We start from the raw sequence: 20,036 nt of genomic DNA, 5'->3' as shown, positions 1-20,036 counted from the left end.
GTGTGTGTGTGTGTGTGTGTGTGTGTGTGTGTGTGTGTGTGTGTGTGTGTGTGTGTGTGTGAGAGAGAATGTTTCAAGAGATTTCTTCTTGTCTAGCCTCTCCACAGGGAACCTTGAACATTTCAATAGTTACATAACTTATTTTTCTACATTTGTTGTGAGTAGGTTGTATAACCTCTCAGGTCATAATAAGGTGGTGTATCCTGACAAGACTGTGTCAAAAATCTGTACATGTTCATATATATCAGGTTCTATCTTCAAATCGCTGGTTTGTCCTCATCTTGCCACCTTTTCTTTCTTTTTTTTATGAAGCACAGCCTGTAAGCACCTGGAAACACAATGCATTATTGTGATAGTACAATGAAAGGGTGACAGAAAAGGTAGATACAGACTATAGTTATGTGTCATGGAAGTTATGTAATTTGTTGTTGTTTTTTTGGGTATATTCGTGCTTTTTGTGCACTTAGAACAGGCTTGTTCTTTTTTCTTAGTTTTAAATGTCTCCATAGCTGCTCCCACCCTCAGGAACTCTCCAAATCCCATCTCAAACCCCACCTTTTCAGAACTGTTTTTAATGTGTGATTAATGTCCTTTTTTTCTGCTTATCCTGTGTTTTTTAAATGTCCTGTGCTATGCACTTAAAAGATTTTGCTTTTATGATTTGTTTGATGTACTTAAGTGTTGCTTTTCATTTGTTTGAGTTACGTAAAGTGTCTTTGAGGTTTTTAGAAAAGCATTGATCAAATAAAATGTATTAATATTATTATCAAATTTCAGCAGTATCTATTTAAACTGTCGTGATTGCATGATTTTTAAAGAAAGTAATGCCTCATATTTTTCTTAATTCTTAAAGAAAAAAAGTGCAACCATGACTTCACTTAAATTTAAAAATAACAACACTAATATATAGTAGATAAAGACATCATGTTGTCTTTTGTTTTGTTGCTTAGAAGACAAACATTTTTAACATAATTTCAGATTATGTCAATACCAGGTGATGCAGGTGGGAAAGGGTTTGAGTGTGTTCTTTAATAATAAAACATTTTTTGTAATAGAGTTCATAAAGTGCTTTCTTTTTTTGACAAATCTATCCAGAACTTATCCTTATGAGTGACATACAGGAAATGGTCCAGCTTCCCAGAATCTGTGTGTAGCTGAGTGCATCTTGTTGTGTGCAGGCACTATATTTTTAGTGTGTGTGTGGGGTGGGGGTGGGGGTTCGTGTGTGTGTGTGTGTGTGTGTGTGTGTGTGTGTGTGTGTGTGTGTGTGTGTGTGTGTGTGTGNGTTCCTCAGGTCTCAGGTCCAGTGGTGTGTTGGAAGAAGAGGAGCAGTTGTAGAAACATGTCATCAGGTGTGTGTGTGTGTGTGTGTGTGTGTGTGTTGTCCTCCGCTCTCACACTGAAGTGCATCTCTTTGAATGATGACTTTGCTTTCATCTCTCTCCCCTTTTCCTCTTTCCGATGCATTTCCTGCCTCTTCAGTGTCTCTTGTTGAGTGTGTGTTCTTTCGGTGATATGGAAGCTCTGTGCATTTCAGGAACTGTTTATATAACTGTTGTGTAAGGCAAGGTCGTTTAAAAAAAAGAAAAAGAAAATTGGGGTACCCTGAGTAATCCAAGTAAATGGGTGAAATACATGACTCAAACCAAAAATTGTTCTTTTGCCTCTGTATTTCATATCATATATTATTATTGTTAAACTTGTGTTCTATTTTACTTCAGACATTGTGTTATTTCATCAAAAAAAAGTTGTATTTCCCCAGACCTAAAGAGAAGGTTTCTTAGTGTCATTCTGTGTCTAAAGTTTTGGTCATCTGTCATTTTGTCAAAATAATTTGAAATCAAAATATCAATATTTCAGAAAAAATATAGTGAAATACTTGCATATTTTCTGCTCATATACCTAAATGAAAGGTTTATTCTTTTGAGTTGTTGTATGTATATATAAATAACTAGTATCTTACCTGCTGTAGACGGCAAGCTCATAAAAAGCAAGAAAGAAAAATCTTAAAGAGGATTAAAAAGCTTGTCTGGTCCTTTTCTTCCTACACAGCTCCGGTCAATTCTAGTTTCCCTTCACTGCTCCGTCTGGGACTTCTCCAATTGACAAGGATTTCACTGGCAGATTTTTAGCCGAACCAATCAGAGAACAGAACGTCAATTTTCTGCGCAGTGTCTGCTAGTAGTTTATTTCACCTGGGCCAATCAGCAAACAGAAGGCGGAGTTTTGAATGACGTCAATTTTCTGCGCAGTGTCTGCTAGTTAGTTTAGCAAATGGCAGTGGAGGAAGTGAATAAAGCCAGTCTGTGTTGATAAGGCTTCAAAATTAAATTTAATTTGTCTGACAAAGCAGCAGCTCTCATTTACAGTCGTCTCGTTCGGCTCGGTACTTTTCTCCTCTCAGTAGGGTTGCTTACAGCGCACGCGATTTCCGGTTAGCTTCTTAGCTTAGCCTCCTTCACAGCGACACACACTTGAACAGAGGCCACGCCTCCAGCAACATTTGCTTTCTATAGCCGCGAGTATAGACCCTCGTACGAAGCAAAGTGAAGGACAACAAGGGTCTGGTTTTTACCAGGCTTTTAAAAAGCTACTCAAAAAGGTCATTCAACAGCTTATTTAAACCACGTAAAACAGGTCAAACTCACTTCTGCTATATTAGGTACTTGTTACCTTTTGCATGAAAAGGCCATTGTTTTCTCAAACATTACGTGTACCTGTGCTCACTGAGGCTGCTTATAGTCCTAATCTAGTTCCAAAACCACTACAAAACAGAATAAATACAAAACTAATACAAACTGCTTTTTTTCCCTAGAAAGATAGAAGATGTCTGCTTAAGTATCCAAAGGAAGTAGTGTTGATTGTAGTGATGGAACAACTTTGCTAATTAGCATTAGGCTATGTTTAGCAGTTGCAGTTCACACAATTAGAACAGCAACACCGATTTGAGAAAATAATGACAATGTGATTAACACTCATTAAAACGGACAGTGTGTAAAAATATGTTTGTTCTATGACCTCAAACTGCTGAAAAAGTTTCATTTGCTTTATTATGATAAGCTGTTAGCTGCTATAGATAAAATACTGACTATTGTAGCTGCTTAAAAAAACTAGACCTTCACTTTAAGAAAAATACGATTGAATATCTCTTAGTGTTACTACTTGTACCCCGGACTGAAAACACGTCTCAGCCAATAACTAACACATTCCAAGCGCTGACAGATAACTCACTAGAAAACACCAGTCTGAAACACACACCGTCACCATGCCTCACAGACACACACGATAATGAAGAGGAGCTGGTGTCATTTGCAGCCCGATTAAGAAGTTTGTCACACAGAAGGACTGTAGGGGTGTTTTACGTAAGTTGTTTTTCAGTTCACGCTGAGCTCATCACCGGCCTCCGTTCCTCATCGTGTCATGGATGTTTGTGTGCGTTTATGCCAACGTATGCGCGTTCACGTGCCGGGTGGTACACAATGAGAATGTCTTGAACTCATTTTTGTGTGTGTGTGTTGGAAGTGATAATGTTGGCAGAGTGTTCCTGTTTGTCCCATCTTACAAACATACAAACACACCGTGAGCTCTGAGGGTTTAGGTTGACGGTGTAGAGATGTTTAGCTGTGGATGTTTTTAACAACGATGTACTGATTAGTTTTTCATTTAGAGCTCGTTCTCAGGAATATGTGTGTGTGTGTTTGTGTCTGTGTTAGTGTCCCATCTTGTGTTTCATAAGCCGTCCATATTTATGATGCAGCTCTTACATAATCTCCAGATCAGGTTCAGTCGGTTTTCTGATGGAACAACTCAGAGGTGGAACAAGGACAGGAGCAAGGTTTAAAAAAAATTCATGTTCAATTTTAGTTTATTTTATTTTTTGACAAAATAATGCATTAAAACTAATACTTGTGGTTCATTTAAGCATCCTACAAGTTTAACGGACCAAACTTTTTAACTTCTTTTGTTGGAGACACAAATCTGACAGAGATCTGCCTTTTCAGTTATTTTTTCTATAAAGATTCAAGCTTTTAAAAAAGGGGACACTATTCATTTTTGGTACAGAAAGGCAAAAAACAACTTTAGGAGTCCTGTTAATTTTATTTTAAGATGCATTGATTCCTGGCCTGAGGGTGGCAGTTATTGATACATTTTGGATGGCAGTATTTGTGGTTGTTAATCTTGAAAAGTGAAACATTTTCATCCCATTTTCCTCTGAGTCATCAAGGGTTATAAAAACACTTTTATTAAAACCTTTCTACTTTGTGACTTTGCAGATTTTACTTTTGACTATTGCCGTTTGATTTGTCGGAATGACACAAGAAAACACTACATGTTATATGGATAAAATAGTGAACATATTTTTTGGCAAACAACTAATCACGGGGAACATAAGTATCAAATCTTGATGAGCTGTGATATTTAAAATGTTTGTTCAAGTTTACTGGGTAAATCCAATATGCCACTCTATTTTCTTTTCTTTAGACAGATTAGTTTCCTTTAATTGCTGGGTTCATATTGCACCATGTCTGACCGTTATTAACTTGCACTGTAGTAAGTTGTAGTTTAACCAAAATGGAAAATACGACAAACGTTTTCATTATGTTCAGTTGTTCCTGCATAACTTTTTGGAGTTTTTTTTTTTATTATTAGAAATTGTATAATAAAATAAATATATCATCATCTATTTTATCATGTGAATATTTGTGACCTTAAATTATTATTATCCTCCAATCACAGATCAGTCCCACAGCGCCCCCTTCAGCTCAGAGAATGAGACTCAGGGCGGCAACCCGGCTGCGTGGCAGTGCACCCCGCCCCAATCTACCTCGCCTTCGGCAGAGACGCCGGCACACCCGCCCTCCTCGCAGCCCATGTCCAGGCCCCACTCCAGGCCGGCGAGCCGAAGCCCCACCCCTCCCTTGGCCTTGACGGGAAGCAAGAAGCAGAGCTCCAAGCCCACGCACATGAGGCGAAACATCAGGTACTGAACTTTACGCAACGTCAGTCAGGGAGCTTCAAACGACGCCCACTCCTGTTACAAAAAGAGAAACAATAAGATTTAACCAACTTATTATTATTAATATTAAAGTCAAATGTCATGAGGGGTCTGACTGAATGAACACAGCAGCTAAACATGGACATTATAAACCAGATTCAGGACTAATTCTGTGTTTTAAGATCATTTTGTCTGCTCTGCATTAAAACAACACGACTGTGTTTGAACCAAAAGGAGTTTGGACTCACTGCTTGACAAACTGTAACCAGCCAACCTTGAGATGAAAAGAGATGAGTACACAATCCTCTGAGGAAGCCCGAGCTGCGGGGCAGAGCAGGCTAACCTCTCTGCTTTTTCCAGCACTTATTGTATTTCCAATAACATTCATTGTTCGCCGAGTTTAAAAGACTTATCGTGTCAGGACTGTGAGTTATTTTTTAATCCTTTGTGCTTTTACGTTGTTCTATTTTTGAGCAACTACAATGCAGGGCAGCTGGCCATAAAATCTGTCAGTGATTATATATCTGCTGAGTCTACAGCTTCATTCCTCCTGCCTGCCAGAGAAACATAAAGCTCAACTTCAAGAATATGCTTCCATTCGTGTTATGGATGCCAAATCTGGCTTTAATTCCCTGTTGGAGCTCCGTTATTGATAGCCTGGCCCTTGCCTTCCTACACAGCTCCGCTCAATTCAAGTTTCCCTTCACTGCTCCGTCTAGGATTTCTCCCATAGACAAGGATTTCGCTGGCAGATTTGTAGCCGGGCCAATCAGAGAACAGAACGTCAATTTTCTGCGCAGTGTCTGCTTGTAGTTTATTTCACCTGGGCCAATCAGCAAACAGAAGGCGGAGTTTTGAATGACGTCGATTTTCTGCGCAGCGTCTGCTTGTTAGTTGAGCAATGACAGTGGAGGAAGTGAATGAAGCCAGTCTGTGTTGATAAGGCTTCCAAATTTAATTAAATTTGTCTGACAAAGCAGCAGCTCTCATTTACGGCCATCTTGTTCGGCTCGGTACTTTTCTGCTCTCAGTAGGGTTGTTTACAGCACATGCGATTTCCGGTTAGCTTCTTAGCTTAGCCTCCTTCACAGCGACACTTCAACAGAGGCCACGCCTCCAGCAAGAATCTCTTCTCTACGGCCGCGAGTATAGACCCTCGTACGAAGCAAAGTGAAGGACAAGGGTCTGGTTTTTACCAGGCTACCTTATTGATACAATATTTACCTATGTTTAGAAAGAAGGGCTGTAATTGTTTCGAGTTGATTTCTGCAAATGCTGAGCTGTGACATTTTCCTAAAACTTGAAAATTTTATTAACTGAATTTTAGATACAGCCTTATATTTTTTATGTTTTGGGATCAATTGTAGTCATTTACTTAAACGGAGAATTGACAAATCTCTCTCTAGTTTTAGTGTTCATTTCAATAACTTCCTCCCTTGTTTTCTATGACGTCATATCCAGGGTGGGATTTGACTCTGGATTAAGGCTCGCTCATTACGTGTGGCTCCCCCCATTCTCCTGTAGCTCTGGAAAGGAGCTGATCTGAGTTATTTGTTGTGTGTGAAATTAAATATTTAAGCCTAAATCTGAGCATGTATCCTGTGTGTACTTTAGCTACAATTAATATGTTTTCTTACAAAAGCAATAAAATAAAGTGGGTGTTTTTTTTCTACAAATGCTTCCAACTTTTAAAACCTCATATTTAAATAAAAAATAATGAGTTCTGTAAACGCCTGAGTGGTAGCTAGTTCTCAGTGGGATTATATGTTTTTTTCTATTATTATCGCACAGCTCACTTTTCATTTTAATGTTTAAATACCAACTCTCGCTGATTAAAAGAGAGCAAAGCTTGGCCTGTTGTTATGAAGGTCCCAAGTGTGGTTTTATTTCCAGAACGATTCATTAAAATAATAGCAGAAGAGGTTGTGTGTTCCCAGTAAAAATGGTTGCAGATGTTTATAGGGAGCTAAGCTTTAACTTATAATTATTTTCTCTGTCTGCGCAGGAAAGTACTTAGGGAGCATCAGTTAGATGCAGTGACCAAAGCTGCCCAGCAGGAGGAGGTGGAGAGACGGCGACGTCTGGGGGAGCAAAGAAAGCAGGATTTTCTCGTATCGCAGCTACCTGAATGCACAACAGGTAGGAGTACATATTTACTCACCTGTGTCATTGTTCTCCCTTTTTTATCTAATATTTATTATCCAACTGTCCTCTTCTTCAGGTGACGTTGCCCAGCATGTGTCCTCATCAACAGCGTCCGTGTCATTCCAGCAGGAAGTCAAGTCCACCAGACAGGAAGTTGTCTGTTTGGACTCCAGCAGCACAAATTTTAATGAAGATGACCGCAAGACTAACAAACCTGCTTCTGCTGCTACAGAGCAAACTCAAAAAGCAGGTACAAATTACAGCTGTTTGTCTCAGATCAGCTAAATGAATTTGAAATCAGATTTTAAAAACTAGAAAAAAAATTACAAGAAAAATAGTGGGTTAGCGGAACTGTGCCCACCGCTGCAACGTATTAAAATAAACATTTCATTGCATATTTTTCTGATATTCTTTAAATGAGGGTTTGGCTCTTACATATTCATAAATACTCACAGCACCCCCAAAACTGAAACATGTTCCAACAGCTATAATATACCAGCCCAGTTCAGTTCCAGGCCTCTTGTAAGCCTCTGAATCTTTCTCGGCGACTCTTCTGGCTGCAAATACAGAACGAGGAACCCAGTTCTAGTGGTTCGGTCTCATCCACCAAACTCAGAGCAAATCATCCTTAACAGCTGCAGATACAATTAACTCATCTTTCCTTTTTCATATGACCTTATTGGACATTTTAGCTTTTTTTGTGTCAGTAATCAGAATGTAAAGGACTGAATACTAACCTTTCACATGGAGTATCACACACCAAGGAAGCCATCAAGGACACACACAAACACACACTCAGGTATTTTTTTTTAGAAGAATTGAAGGTAAACTGCAGACACAGACATAAAGATCAACGTGAAAATGAAAGCAAAAGAGATCAAACGAGAGGGTGTCTGTGGGGCAATAAAGCCAACTGATCCTGGTTAACGAGCACACGCCCACACCACTGTGGCACGGTGACATTTCTGCTCGGGTTGCATAACCAGTCGCCCCCTCCACTCTAATCCTACTTGTATAACTAGCCATTCACTACGTTATATAAGCTGCTGTTTTTTTTTTTTTAAATTCAGACACACTAACATACTGACACACAAGCAACCTCTTCCCTGTGTACCCTAGCCAGCTGCCAGCTTGTGTAACTTTCACCACTAGAAATCTATCACCTTTTGTTTTTTTAATCACATTATGAATGTGTTTTTTATGGTCCAGACTCACACATGCATGGTGTCATTGGAATTCTGTGCAGGTTATACTCTGTTACTTCAGATCGGTTAAAATGTAGTAGTAGCTATTTATTTTAACTGCAGCTGATCAAAGGGTATTTTTTGCACATTTTAAGTCACAATCCAATTAAAACAGTAGAATCTCATTTTTTAAAATAAAAAAACGTGAACGTGAAATATAAATGTTTTATAATCTGTACATTTCTTAAAATGTTCTCATGTCCCCGTTTTGTTTTGTTCAGATGTCTTCGATCTGTGCACAAATGAAGACGATGCTTCTTCACGCGTCTGCAGCGAGTCCGCCAACGAAGAAGACGGCGAGCCGCGTGGCGCACACGCCAACGACGTCCAGAACCAAGCCGACTCGCAGGGCAGGGTGCTGGTCAACCTGAACCACCCGGCTACAGAAAAAAACATTTTCCTGTCGCCTCAGCTGGCTCGAGTGGTTAAACCTCACCAGGTATTCCAGTCCTGCATCCTAAACCAAACGAGTTCTTAACCCTTTTCTCTTATTTTCCCTTCTGTTTTCTGTCATTTCACACTCTGTTTATTCATCGTCCATCCTCCTCAGATCGGCGGAATCCGTTTCCTGTACGACAACCTGGTGGAGTCGTTGGAGCGCTTCAGCAACAGCAGCGGGTTCGGCTGCATCCTCGCCCACAGCATGGGTCTGGGCAAAACGCTGCAGGTCATCTCATTCATCGACGTCCTGTTCAGAAACACTCAAGCTCACACTGTGCTCGCCATCGTGCCAGTAAGCGTCTCGGGACTATTTTATTTTCTTATTATTTTAGATGAGTTTTTGTGAATCCCAGAGCTGCAATGTGTCTGCAGTGAGTAAAGACTTTAATTTTATTAAGTGACAAAAAATGTCTTCATGTATGAATAAAACAAGGCGTTAGGGAAACTGTGGACAGAAAGAAATGGGGAACTAAAAGACACAAACTAAAAATGCTTTACTCGTATTTTATTCAGGTCAACACATTGCAGAACTGGCTGTCAGAGTTCAACACTTGGGTCCCCCCTCCTGAGGCCTTACCCCCAGATACTGACCCTGCACTGGTGGCCCCCCGCACATTTAAGGTCCACATCCTCAATGACGAACACAAGTGAGTTATAAAATCACTTTTTATGTCAATTTCTTTAAAAACCTGCATTTTTTATTCTTATTTTTTTATTCTAAGGAATGATACACCACCATGTTTCTTAAGGGATCAAAAATAAATAAATTAAAAAAATAAAAGCCACAAGTTCTTCTTCTTCAAGTTCTTTGTTCCTCACAGACAGATATGTCCAAGAATTTTGCTTAAACCCATCTACATTAAAAAAAAGTAAAAGACCAAACAAATTGTATATTTTGGTTTCAAATGTCTTGTTTCTTCAGGCATCATCAAATCTTTTTAGGAATGTATGAATGACAGCTTCACAGTTTTTCTTTAAGTGACACACGGATCTGATTTTAGAAGAGACATTCAAATTCTAAAGATTTAGTTTCCTCTTTTACATGAGATTTTCTGCTCTTTATTGGTTTGTATTCCTAGCATTTTTAATCAATGCTCACAAACAACTCCAGCAAAAAAGACAAGTTCAATTTTTTTTACGTCCTTTTTGTTTTAGAAGTCAATTTAATATGGTCAAAGGTTTTCTCTTGCCAGTTTTTGTGGTTGCAACTCCTACACATCCAAGTACTAAACAGGCCCTGCCCTGCAGAGATCAGACGAGTTCTGACGCTTTCAGGGTGGTTTGACTGCGCTGAGTCCAACTTTCTTCTTTCTTCTGCCGTCCAGGAACACGGTGACCAGAGCCAAGGTGGTGGAGGAGTGGTCTAGGGACGGCGGGGTGCTGCTGATGGGCTACGAGATGTACCGCCTCCTGTCAATGAAGAAAAGCTTTGTTGCTGGAAGGAAGAAGAGGAGCAAGAAAGCAGCAGGACCTGATGTCATAAATCTGGATGAAGGAGACCGACAGCAGGAACTGCTTAAAGGTTGGAGAAACTGAAAAAACGAACACCGAAAAAAAAATTAGTGGAAGACATCTTATTAAAATTGTTTTTTTTGTTTTTTTGTTTTTTTTTTTGTAAAGGTGTCGAGAAAGCCCTGTCCCGACCTGGTCCGGATGTTGTAATCTGTGATGAAGGACATCGCATTAAGAACTGCCACGCCAGCACGTCTCAGGCTCTGAAGAGCATCCGAACGCGCCGCCGTGTGGTTCTGACTGGTTATCCGCTCCAGAACAATCTGATCGAGTACTGGTGCATGGTGGACTTTGTCCGTCCCAACTTTCTAGGTATTAATCGAGATCAGTTCTTTTTTTTTCTCATCGTGTTTCTGCGTGATCCCATAGTAAACACCAAACACATTTCATAACCCGTTTTCATCTAAATGTCTTGTTTTTCCTGAATGTTTCAGGTACGCGTCAAGAATTCAGTAACATGTTTGAGCGTCCCATTCTGAATGGACAGTGCGTGGACAGCACACCTCAGGACGTCCAGCTGATGAGGTACAGGAGCCACGTCCTCCACAGCCTGTTGGGGGGCTTCGTCCAGAGGTAGGAAGTTTTTCACCGTCAGAGAAAAACCGCTGGATAAACCGTTTAGAGCGCACTGTTAACTTGAGCTTGTCTTTAATCCAGGCGAGGCCACGACGTCCTGAGGGACCAGCTGCCCTCCAAGCAGGAACATGTCATCCTTGTGCGTCTGTCTCCTCTGCAGAGGGCGCTCTACACCGAGTTCATGAACCGCTTCAGGGAGGCGGGAAACACCGGCTGGCTCAGCCTCAACCCTCTGAAGGCTTTCTGTGTCTGCTGCAAGGTGAGGAGGGAGCGCGTGCATCCACACCTCTACCTGTGTCTTATAATTCATTTAAATAAAACAAATCAAATGACTGTTGTTTTTCAGATCTGGAACCATCCAGACGTGCTCTACGAGGCCTTGCAGAAGGAGAATCTGACGAGCGAGCAGGATTTGGACCTCGATGACATCACCTCCACAGGACACCCCCGATGTCCCACCGCAGCCTGTCAGAAGTCGAAGAACTTCGACAATCCAGATCCCATTGGCGGACTGAGTCTCAACCAGCTGCAGGAGAAAGCCAACCAGGTCATCACTTATGAATGGGTACGTGCTTGTCTGGGATTTTTATAAAATACCTAACTGAAAAATATTACATAACAACAGATCCACGTTCAGTTTTAACTGGATTTCTTTTGATCTTTGACCTGAACCAGGCCAACGACATCATGTGTGACTACAAGCCCGGCCTTCTGGAGAACTCTGCAAAGATGGTGCTGCTGTTCCACCTGATAGAAGAAAGTGTCAAAAAAGGAGAAAAAATTCTTGTCTTCAGGTAAAAAAAAATCAAAAACCGTTTCATTGTTGGACATTTAAAAAAGTGGAGATTTGAATCCTTTTTAGCATTGTCTTTAAGTTTTAATTATACTGACTTATTTTTTCTGTGTGGGTATTTCTGCTTTTCTGCACCTCTTGCAGTCAGAGTTTATCTACACTGACTGTGATCGAGGATTTCTTAGCCAAGAGACCAGTGCCTCCTCCACCTTACACAACCAGCAAAGACAGACTGAACCAGAATTGGGTCCGCAATCTCAACTACTACAGTAAGCCAACGCTTATGATGATGTCAAAAACTTTCAGCTTGTTCAGCGATTTAGAAAATGCTGAATATCTATCATTTTTTAAAGCATTTTTTTATAGAAACCACAGAATATAGAACATTTGTCAAAGGCACAAAGACAGACAACACCTCAGTTTAAGAGGGTGAAAACTTCTAAAAAAACAGTTAGAACTGGTCTCAGCTGGAAGCATTTTATCCAGAACATAATGAACTAAACTTTTAACCAAGCTGAACTGATAAATCTGGTGTGTTTTTAAGGGGAAAGTGATTTTTTTTTCTGACTGCACTGGTGGTGATTTTCCCTCGTTGAGATGCAATAAGTGCTGCCACCTGCTGGTGTCTTTTAGTATCACACAAACCTGGGTTTAAGTCAGGAGTCTGCAACCTCAGCAACTGAGAGACATTTCTTCCCCCTTTTTCTACATAATACAATTTATTCAGACCTGCAAAGTTTACTTGAAAATAAATATGAAAAGATGAAATATTGAAACTCATTATTAAATTATAACTACAGAGAGAATATGTAATAGAGTGATTAAGGATGAGATAGCACTATACAGGAAAAAAAAAGCTATGATGGTTTGATTCAAATAGAAAAAAATAAAAGATGGATGGGATAAATGGTGAGAAAGTCAGTAAAATAAAATATAACTGTGCATTTAGTGGTACCTAATGTTTGTATAACAGCATTTAAAACCTTTGTTGTAACTTATAGTATTTGTTTTTAATGTTATGAAGGACTGGATGGAAGCACGACGGCTTCAGAGAGAGAGAGACTGATAAACCAGTTCAACGATCCGACAAACACCTCGACGTGGGTTTTCCTGCTGTCGACAAGGTCACAAACAGAAACACACACACATACCTGATTAATAGAAAATATTAAAATGATGGGGGCCTGTGTGTAACAGATTGCTGATCTGTCTGAACTTCAGGGCTGGCTGTCTGGGAGTGAATCTGATCGGGGCAAACCGTGTGGTGGTGTTTGACGCCTCCTGGAATCCCTGCCACGACGCTCAGGCTGTTTGTCGCGTCTACCGCTACGGTCAGAGAAAACCGTGTCACATCTACAGGCTGGTGTGCGACTTTACTCTGGAGAAGAAAATCTACGACCGTCAGATCTCCAAACAGGGCATGTCTGGTGAGTTAGATGAATTTATGGAATTACTTTTTAAGTGTTATCTCGGCATGAATTCATTTTACGAACTCCTTCTGATTCCATTAGATCGTGTGGTGGACGATCTGAACCCAGTCCTGACTTTCACCAGGAGAGAGGTCGAATCTCTTCTTCATTTTGTGGAGGAGGAACCAGACCCATCCCAGGTCCAGCTGCAGCCCTATGTGATTAAAGACAGCATCCTGCAGAAGGCTCTGCACCTCTACACTCACCTGATCACTAAGGTAGATGAACAGAATGAAACTTTTATCTTCTTAAAGGTTGAACTTTTTTAGTTCGGAGATTCTTAACCTATGGTCAATTGGGCCGCGAGCGCCACCTTGAGGGCCTCAAAAGAACAACAGTTTTTAACTTTGGGCCGCAGAGGGCCGCGGGACCGCATTGATTTTGAATAAGGTGCAATACACTTTCTCATCAATAGTAGTGGTAGTGAGCCACTCAGATGTTTAACAACTTTTTTTATACGTAGAAGAAGAACCATAGATACCTGCTGAAAATGGAAACCTATTTTAAATGAAAAGTAGAAGGCAAAAATGAAGAAAACTCATCAAAAAAGGTCAAAGTTTGTCACTAATGTGAAGAGCAGCTTCTGGTTCTAACATGCAATATTTCAAAAGTTCAAAACATTATCAAATACAGTTGCAGATACTGCTATATTTTACTTTGCACTTTATCAAATACATTTTTGTAGTTTATTTTTAAACATTTTGAATGTATTTTAAATAAACTTGTTGAAAAGCTGTTACTGTTTTTTTGTCACTAATATGAAGAGCAGCTTCTGGTTCTACCATGCAAAAGTTTAAAAAGGCTATATTTTCATTTGTACTTTATCAAATTATTTTTGACAGGTTTTTTTTTTGTTATTTGAAGCATTAAACATTTTTAATTTATTTGTTTTATGCCCACACTTTTATTTATTGAACTGTCTATTTTTGTTATTGTTTATGTTAAAAAAATATGTTATTTTTTGTGCTGATAAGCCTGAGTGGTCTGTTGACTGACCATTGTATTTGTTCAAATAATTGTTGTGGGCAGGTTACACTATAACAAATAGTTTGTCATAATCATGTCTTGTGATTATTACAGGAGTTTTACTTTTAAAATGTATGTGCATTTAATTTAGTTATAATGTAAATACAATAAAAATTAAACGAAGATTTAGAATAATTATCATTTTGATCCATACATTGGTAATATCTGACTGGGCCTGTTGCCACTTTATGTTCAACAAATTGGGCCCCAAGGTCAAAAAGGTTAAGAACCCCTGGTTTAGTTGAAATCAGGTAAAACTTAACACAAAGCTTCTCCACTTCCTCCCCTCCAGCAACCCTTCCCTCACGAGTCCCTGCTGATGGACCGCAGAGAGCTGAAGCTGAGTAGTGCAGAGAAAAAGGCCGCTAAGAAGGGTTACGAGGAGGAGAAAAGGGCCTCGGTGCCGTACACCCGACCGTCCTATGCTCACTATTACCCCGCCAGTGACCAGAGCCTCACCAACATCCCCGCCTTCAGCCAGAGAAACTGGTCAGTAATTAGCTGGTCCAGTACCAGATATCTACATTCCTGCTGGGATTCATTTCTTCAGCAAAGCTTATAAAATCTGCGTCTCTGTCCAGGCGCCCTCCCACCCGCACTGAGGAGAAACCAGTGGCAAACGTCCGACCAGTCCAGTCGGCACCAGTTCCCATGATGCCTCGCCAGGTGTCCGCAGGTTCGGCCCCAGACCGAGACCCCTCAAGGTCCACCCTCGGAGGCTTCAATGTGAACTGCCTGCAAAAAGCCGGGGTGTTTGTCCAGAAAATTGTCACCACTACTGGTAGGCATTTATTTAGTTTTTTCTTACACTTCAGTTCTACATTTTGCTCTATTTTTTTATGAATGTTCTTAAACTTTAAATGTTATTTTTGGATTCTTTTAGACATCGTGATTCCAGGTACCAACAGCTCAACAGATACTCAGACCAGAATCCCTGCTGGGGAGAGTATTCATGTCATCAGGGGCACAAAAGGTACTAAAACCCAGGAAATAAAACTGTTTGGTGCAAATAGGTGTTTGTTCTAATTTTTCAAGTTGTTTTTATTTTCTTTATTTTTATACTGTTTGATATAATAGAAATCAAATAGACATCTAAGCTTTCAAGATGATCTTAAATTGATCTTTGAAACTTTGACATAACCTTAAAAAAACCTACAGTCCCATAAGTTGACAACACAGATTTACGAGTTTCTGTTCAATTTCCGCTGAATATTTATTTATTTATTTATTTATACATACTTAATGAAGTGGTGACAACATCCATCATTGTCATTTTTAGGGACATATATCAGAACAACAGATGGTCGAATCTTTGCCATCAGAGCAGCTAATAAGACCAAAACCATGGATGAGAGTGGAACAGCACCACCCAAAAGTAAGCTGTTTGTTGGTGAGGTATAAGATGTGCAATCGTCCTGAAACTAAGATTTATTCTCTCTTTTTTTTCTTCTTTTTCTTCTTCTTCTTCTTCTTCTTCTTCTAGATGCGCAAGCCCCACTTCAGGAGGTTTTAACCAATCACAGTAACGGGTGCCTGTCACCTGACAACAAACAGGTGTCACTGAAGTCTGTGCCCCGCCCCCTTTCCCCCGACAGCCCTGAGATCATCGATGAGCTGCAGCGCTACACGTGCGGCGCAGGAGCCGATACCACAGCAGAGAGCAGCGTGAGCGGCGGCGGCAGCCTGAACCACCACGACGCCTCTGCTGCTAACGTAATCCAGTCCAACACGGACGCCGCCGCCGCTCAGGACTTGAGAATCGGCACGAAGCGCAAAGCCTCCGCGCCGCCCCCGGACGAGGGCGCGAGCAAGCAGCCCTTTGTGGGCAAACTCTCCTCGGCCACTCTGCCGTCACAGGGCTTCCCTTTCACAGGGGGCTATGGCCTCCCTCCGATGGGTCTCAGCTCTGCCGTGCTGGGCGGTTCCCTGAGGCCCCCGGTCTTCATGGGTTCAGGCTCGCACTACTTCCACCCACCTACCGCTCAGCTGGGTGACCCCAGCTACGTGTACCCAGATCTGTTTGGCATGAACGGAACTAGCACTGTCTCCGCTCCCTCCTCCTCCTCCTCAGCAACACCAACCAGTTCAGCCATCTCATCCTCCTCATCTGAATTGGTCAAAGCCACCAGTTCACTTGCAGGAGCTGTTCCGCCGTTCATGCTGAACCCCGGCATGCCTGGGATGCTCCCACCGGGCTTCCCCCTCTCCTACACTCCATCTCTGGCCAGCCTTTACTCCGGCTCGATGCTACCGAGCGGCGAGCTGGGTCCAGCTGGCACGCCTGGAGCAGCTGGAGCCAGCTTCTTGTCCCAGTACCCGCCCACTGCTGCCTCTAGTTCCTCCTCCTCCTCCTCGCCTTCCTCCTTCTCCCCTTCAGCGCGACCTGAGGGTCAGCGGGCACCGGTTCTGGTGAATAGCGGGGATGTTAGCAGCAACAGCAGCTCTGATGATTATGATGATGATGATGAGGTAACTGAGGTGAAGGAACAATAAAACTCACAGCTATTTACAAACAGGATAAAGTCCTGTTTGCCAAAAGGCAGGTTTTTAAAGCACCTGTCATGGAGGGCTTGAGGGGGCGCCAAGATGTTCGTTTTGTCACCTGCATTGCCTTGAAGAAACTGTAGAAAGAGTGGCCGAACACAGGCCGGACGCAGGATATCAGAATGTGAAACCTGTGAAAAAAAGGTGTAAAAGATTCAGAGGGAAGAAGAAATAGACATTTTGTGGAGTCTGAGCTTCCAAGTTCAGTTCTGGCATTAATGTTTTCCTCACTGGACCGAGCAGCACCGGGTGTGTGGGATGCCGTTAGTTGCGTATGTCCAGTAGTTGTGTAGTTGACTATAGAGATTCAGTTTCTGCAGCTTTGCTCAACGTGAGGACGCTTGCTTACGGCTAACTTAAAAAAATAAAAATTAAAAAAAACCCAGCAACCATAAGGTGGTGTTGCTTATTTAAAAAGCAGTTCAGGTAGATGATAGTAAATTCTGTTAAATAACTGAAACAGTGTTGCTGAATATTGCTACTGAATATTTCTTTGAAATAGTTAAGAGATCAAACCAAACTTTTCAAAAAATGTTTTCTTTTTTTTTTTTTTTTTTTTTTTTTTTGGAGAGCATAAGAGTTCACTGCCAGGACAGACGTATTGTACAATTTAGACTTTTTTTAAAAACAGAAAAGATATGGAATCTTAAATTGTAAGAGAAACGGTTGATATCGGTGATGACAGCTTAATGAAACTTTAAAACTCTAATGAAAGAATGTACACTTAATTAAATGCTTCTTTTTTTTTCCAGGCCTTTTTTGGAAATGCTCCTGTTTAGGCATGGGATGTAGGGAAATGTTTATTTATTTTTTATAATTTTTTTTGCTTGTGTGTTGTATTTTTAAACTAAGCTTTTTTATTTACATGTAGAAAATGATTGCCTAAAATCAGCCAGGTGAAAACGAGAAAAAAAAACTAGTGAGGTGTCCTCCTCGTAGCGGAGAAACAACCAACAGAAATGCCTTTCTTTGCCTCCATCTTTCTGAATGTTAGCTGTGAGAGAGGAGAGGTAAGACGGTCGCCTCAGCTCTCTGAATCTCACCCACAGTCTTACTGTAGCCTATAGTGACAAAAACGATGCAAAACACTCACTCAAGCCTATATAAAGTTTTGTAAAAGCCCAGGGGAGCTGAGCCCGCAGCCTCCGGTTGCGGTTACGCTCGTGTCATCCGTGTGTCTGTATCTGCGTCTCGTGTTTTTAAGGCTAAGAAAAGAATTACGGTAATAAAAAAAGCAAACTTACATTATAAAGCTTGACCTGTTCCGACATAAATTTCACTCTCTCGGCTGTATTATTTTTTTCCCCCGCATTTTTTGTCTTTCTTTTTCCACATTGGGAAGAGAAAACAAAATAAAACCAAACCAGTTGTTTGAGGGAGAGACGAGCAACATCAGGAGCCTCCCTCAAAGAGAGGATTGTGTCTTAAGAGACCAAATAATGAACACAGAGCAGGTTTTATTTCAGATTCACCACAGCTGCACACACTCGAACATATCCTTGACTGCACTGTAAAACCCAGTACACTTCTGAATATATTTGTTGAAAACCAGAAGAGAAAACTGGAAAACCCTAACATGATTCTTTTTTTTTTTAGCCTAAACATTATCACCAAGTGTTCTGCTTTGGTCAATACTGTCCTGGTGTGTAAATCTTTGTTCTCTGTAACAGCTGCAGCGAGAGCTTTAACATAAAAAAACACACACTGGCTCTTTATGTAAAAAAAAAAATGAAAGAAACTTTGAGCATCCTCAAACAAAGACTTAATCATTTCTTCATTTTTAAACACATTTTACTCCTGCTCTGATTGCTTTCCTTTTTTTTTTTTTTTTTTGCAATGAACTCACCAAATTAATTTATTTAAAATGTTGCATATTTATTCAGTCATTTGTACTTTTTTATTTTTGTATTGTGTCTTTTTTGGTAATTTGTTTCTTCTTGGATTTTTTTTGTACGATTTGTTGATCATTTTAGTATTGTTTTTTTCCTACAGATGTTTATTTTTATTTTTATTTTCCCACTGTGGTTTAATTTTTGTTTTGGTTTTTTTGTAAGAAATGATGATCAGCCAGTCTGACCCAACTTGTGAATTGCAGAAATGGACACATGGACCAATTCTTTACTGTGTTGCTGAGCTCATTATTATTTAGGAACTGTAGAAATAAGAGCCGATATGATGTTGTACCTGTTAACTATTTGGCTTTTTAAAATGACAAATGCAAAAACTAATAATAATGACGCAAGGGATTCGTTGACATTCTGATACAATGAGAGATGTGAAAAACATGCTGAGCTCACAAGTGTTAATATTTATTCCTAATTTAATGAGACACTTGTGTGCAGTAAGGTCAGCTGCAAGTTCTTGGTCAAAAACTAAGGAAATCCAATAATTCATCATCGGAAAATAAAACAAGTGCTTTCCTTTTATGATGCTTCATCAAAAAAAAAATCTATTGTGCACACAGGTCATTCTGTGGTGCCGAACCAGTTTCCTCAGGCTGTCAGCTCGCCTTTCGCTGTGAAAACTGACTGCTCTTTAGTTTTACAGCTTTCTACTTGAATTTACATATTTATTTATTCAAAGCGATTAGGGCGGACAAGCTGAGCCGACTGAGTTCTGTTTTAGTCGAGGAGAAGATTGAGCCTGCTGTCTGTCAGGATGTGCTCTGTTGTGTCGAGTTAAAGAACGGTTTTGGAACACACTTTGACTTTTTTTATGTTTTGTTTCATTCAAGTTCGTAAATAAAAGAAACATGCTCTAAATAATGTTTCAATTTCTTATATGACAGTATTATTCATGTAGATGAAGTGCAGAAATACCCCCTCCATAGACACACACACGCACACACTGAACTGCAAAATTGTCAATGCAAAAGATGTGCATTGCTTCTATAAATATACCTTTTTGCAATCATTAGCCTCATCTAATTAACCAACCTAACTGTCAGTTAAGACACATGAAGTCCATCACTAGACCAGAACAATTTTAGAATAATTTAAAAACAAAACAAATCACAAAACAGTTGATGTAACATCATCTATGAGGCTTTTTTAATTTTGAAACTTTTAGTTTAGCGTTTAGCAGAATGATGGGATTTTTCTAATATTAAAGAATTATGACGTATTAGGGGGGTCTGCAATTAGTCACAGATGTTTTAGGTGTTTTTCTCAAAAATAATAAGGACCATTCATTCCAAAATTATTTAAATGAAAATGTATAAACTGATCATTAAAAAACTCTTTCATGACAAAGGAATTAAAAAGTAAATTAATTTGAACATTTTGTGTGTG

At 40.2% G+C, this 20,036-nt stretch overlaps 1 protein-coding gene across 3 annotated transcripts in view; it reads left to right on the top strand.

Moving 5' to 3' along the window:
* The window catches only part of LOC106513103 (helicase ARIP4), a 47,772-nt gene extending 29,297 nt beyond the window's left edge, over positions 1–18,475 (top strand). For all 3 annotated transcript variants that reach the window (XM_014001774.1, XM_014001775.1, XM_014001776.1), the window contains 21 exons: positions 4,738–4,981; positions 7,002–7,135; positions 7,218–7,391; positions 8,607–8,824; positions 8,936–9,118; positions 9,340–9,473; positions 10,152–10,348; positions 10,447–10,650; positions 10,773–10,911; positions 10,996–11,173; positions 11,261–11,479; positions 11,590–11,708; positions 11,852–11,976; positions 12,732–12,831; positions 12,929–13,134; positions 13,219–13,394; positions 14,495–14,691; positions 14,784–14,983; positions 15,086–15,175; positions 15,482–15,577; positions 15,686–18,475. In XM_014001774.1, the coding sequence (XP_013857228.1) occupies positions 4,738–4,981; positions 7,002–7,135; positions 7,218–7,391; positions 8,607–8,824; positions 8,936–9,118; positions 9,340–9,473; positions 10,152–10,348; positions 10,447–10,650; positions 10,773–10,911; positions 10,996–11,173; positions 11,261–11,479; positions 11,590–11,708; positions 11,852–11,976; positions 12,732–12,831; positions 12,929–13,134; positions 13,219–13,394; positions 14,495–14,691; positions 14,784–14,983; positions 15,086–15,175; positions 15,482–15,577; positions 15,686–16,695 (4,343 nt within the window). In that variant the 3' untranslated portion in view covers positions 16,696–18,475. The remainder of the gene's footprint in view (positions 1–4,737; positions 4,982–7,001; positions 7,136–7,217; positions 7,392–8,606; positions 8,825–8,935; positions 9,119–9,339; positions 9,474–10,151; positions 10,349–10,446; positions 10,651–10,772; positions 10,912–10,995; positions 11,174–11,260; positions 11,480–11,589; positions 11,709–11,851; positions 11,977–12,731; positions 12,832–12,928; positions 13,135–13,218; positions 13,395–14,494; positions 14,692–14,783; positions 14,984–15,085; positions 15,176–15,481; positions 15,578–15,685) is intronic.
* The last annotated feature ends 1,561 nt before the right edge of the window (positions 18,476–20,036 follow it).

Source organism: Austrofundulus limnaeus, unplaced genomic scaffold (genome assembly GCF_001266775.1).
Source record: "Austrofundulus limnaeus strain Quisiro unplaced genomic scaffold, Austrofundulus_limnaeus-1.0 Scaffold10, whole genome shotgun sequence".
NCBI lineage: Eukaryota > Metazoa > Chordata > Actinopteri > Cyprinodontiformes > Rivulidae > Austrofundulus > Austrofundulus limnaeus.
Note: the sequence above shows the minus strand (reverse complement) of the source record. Positions and strands in the feature narration are given on the sequence as shown.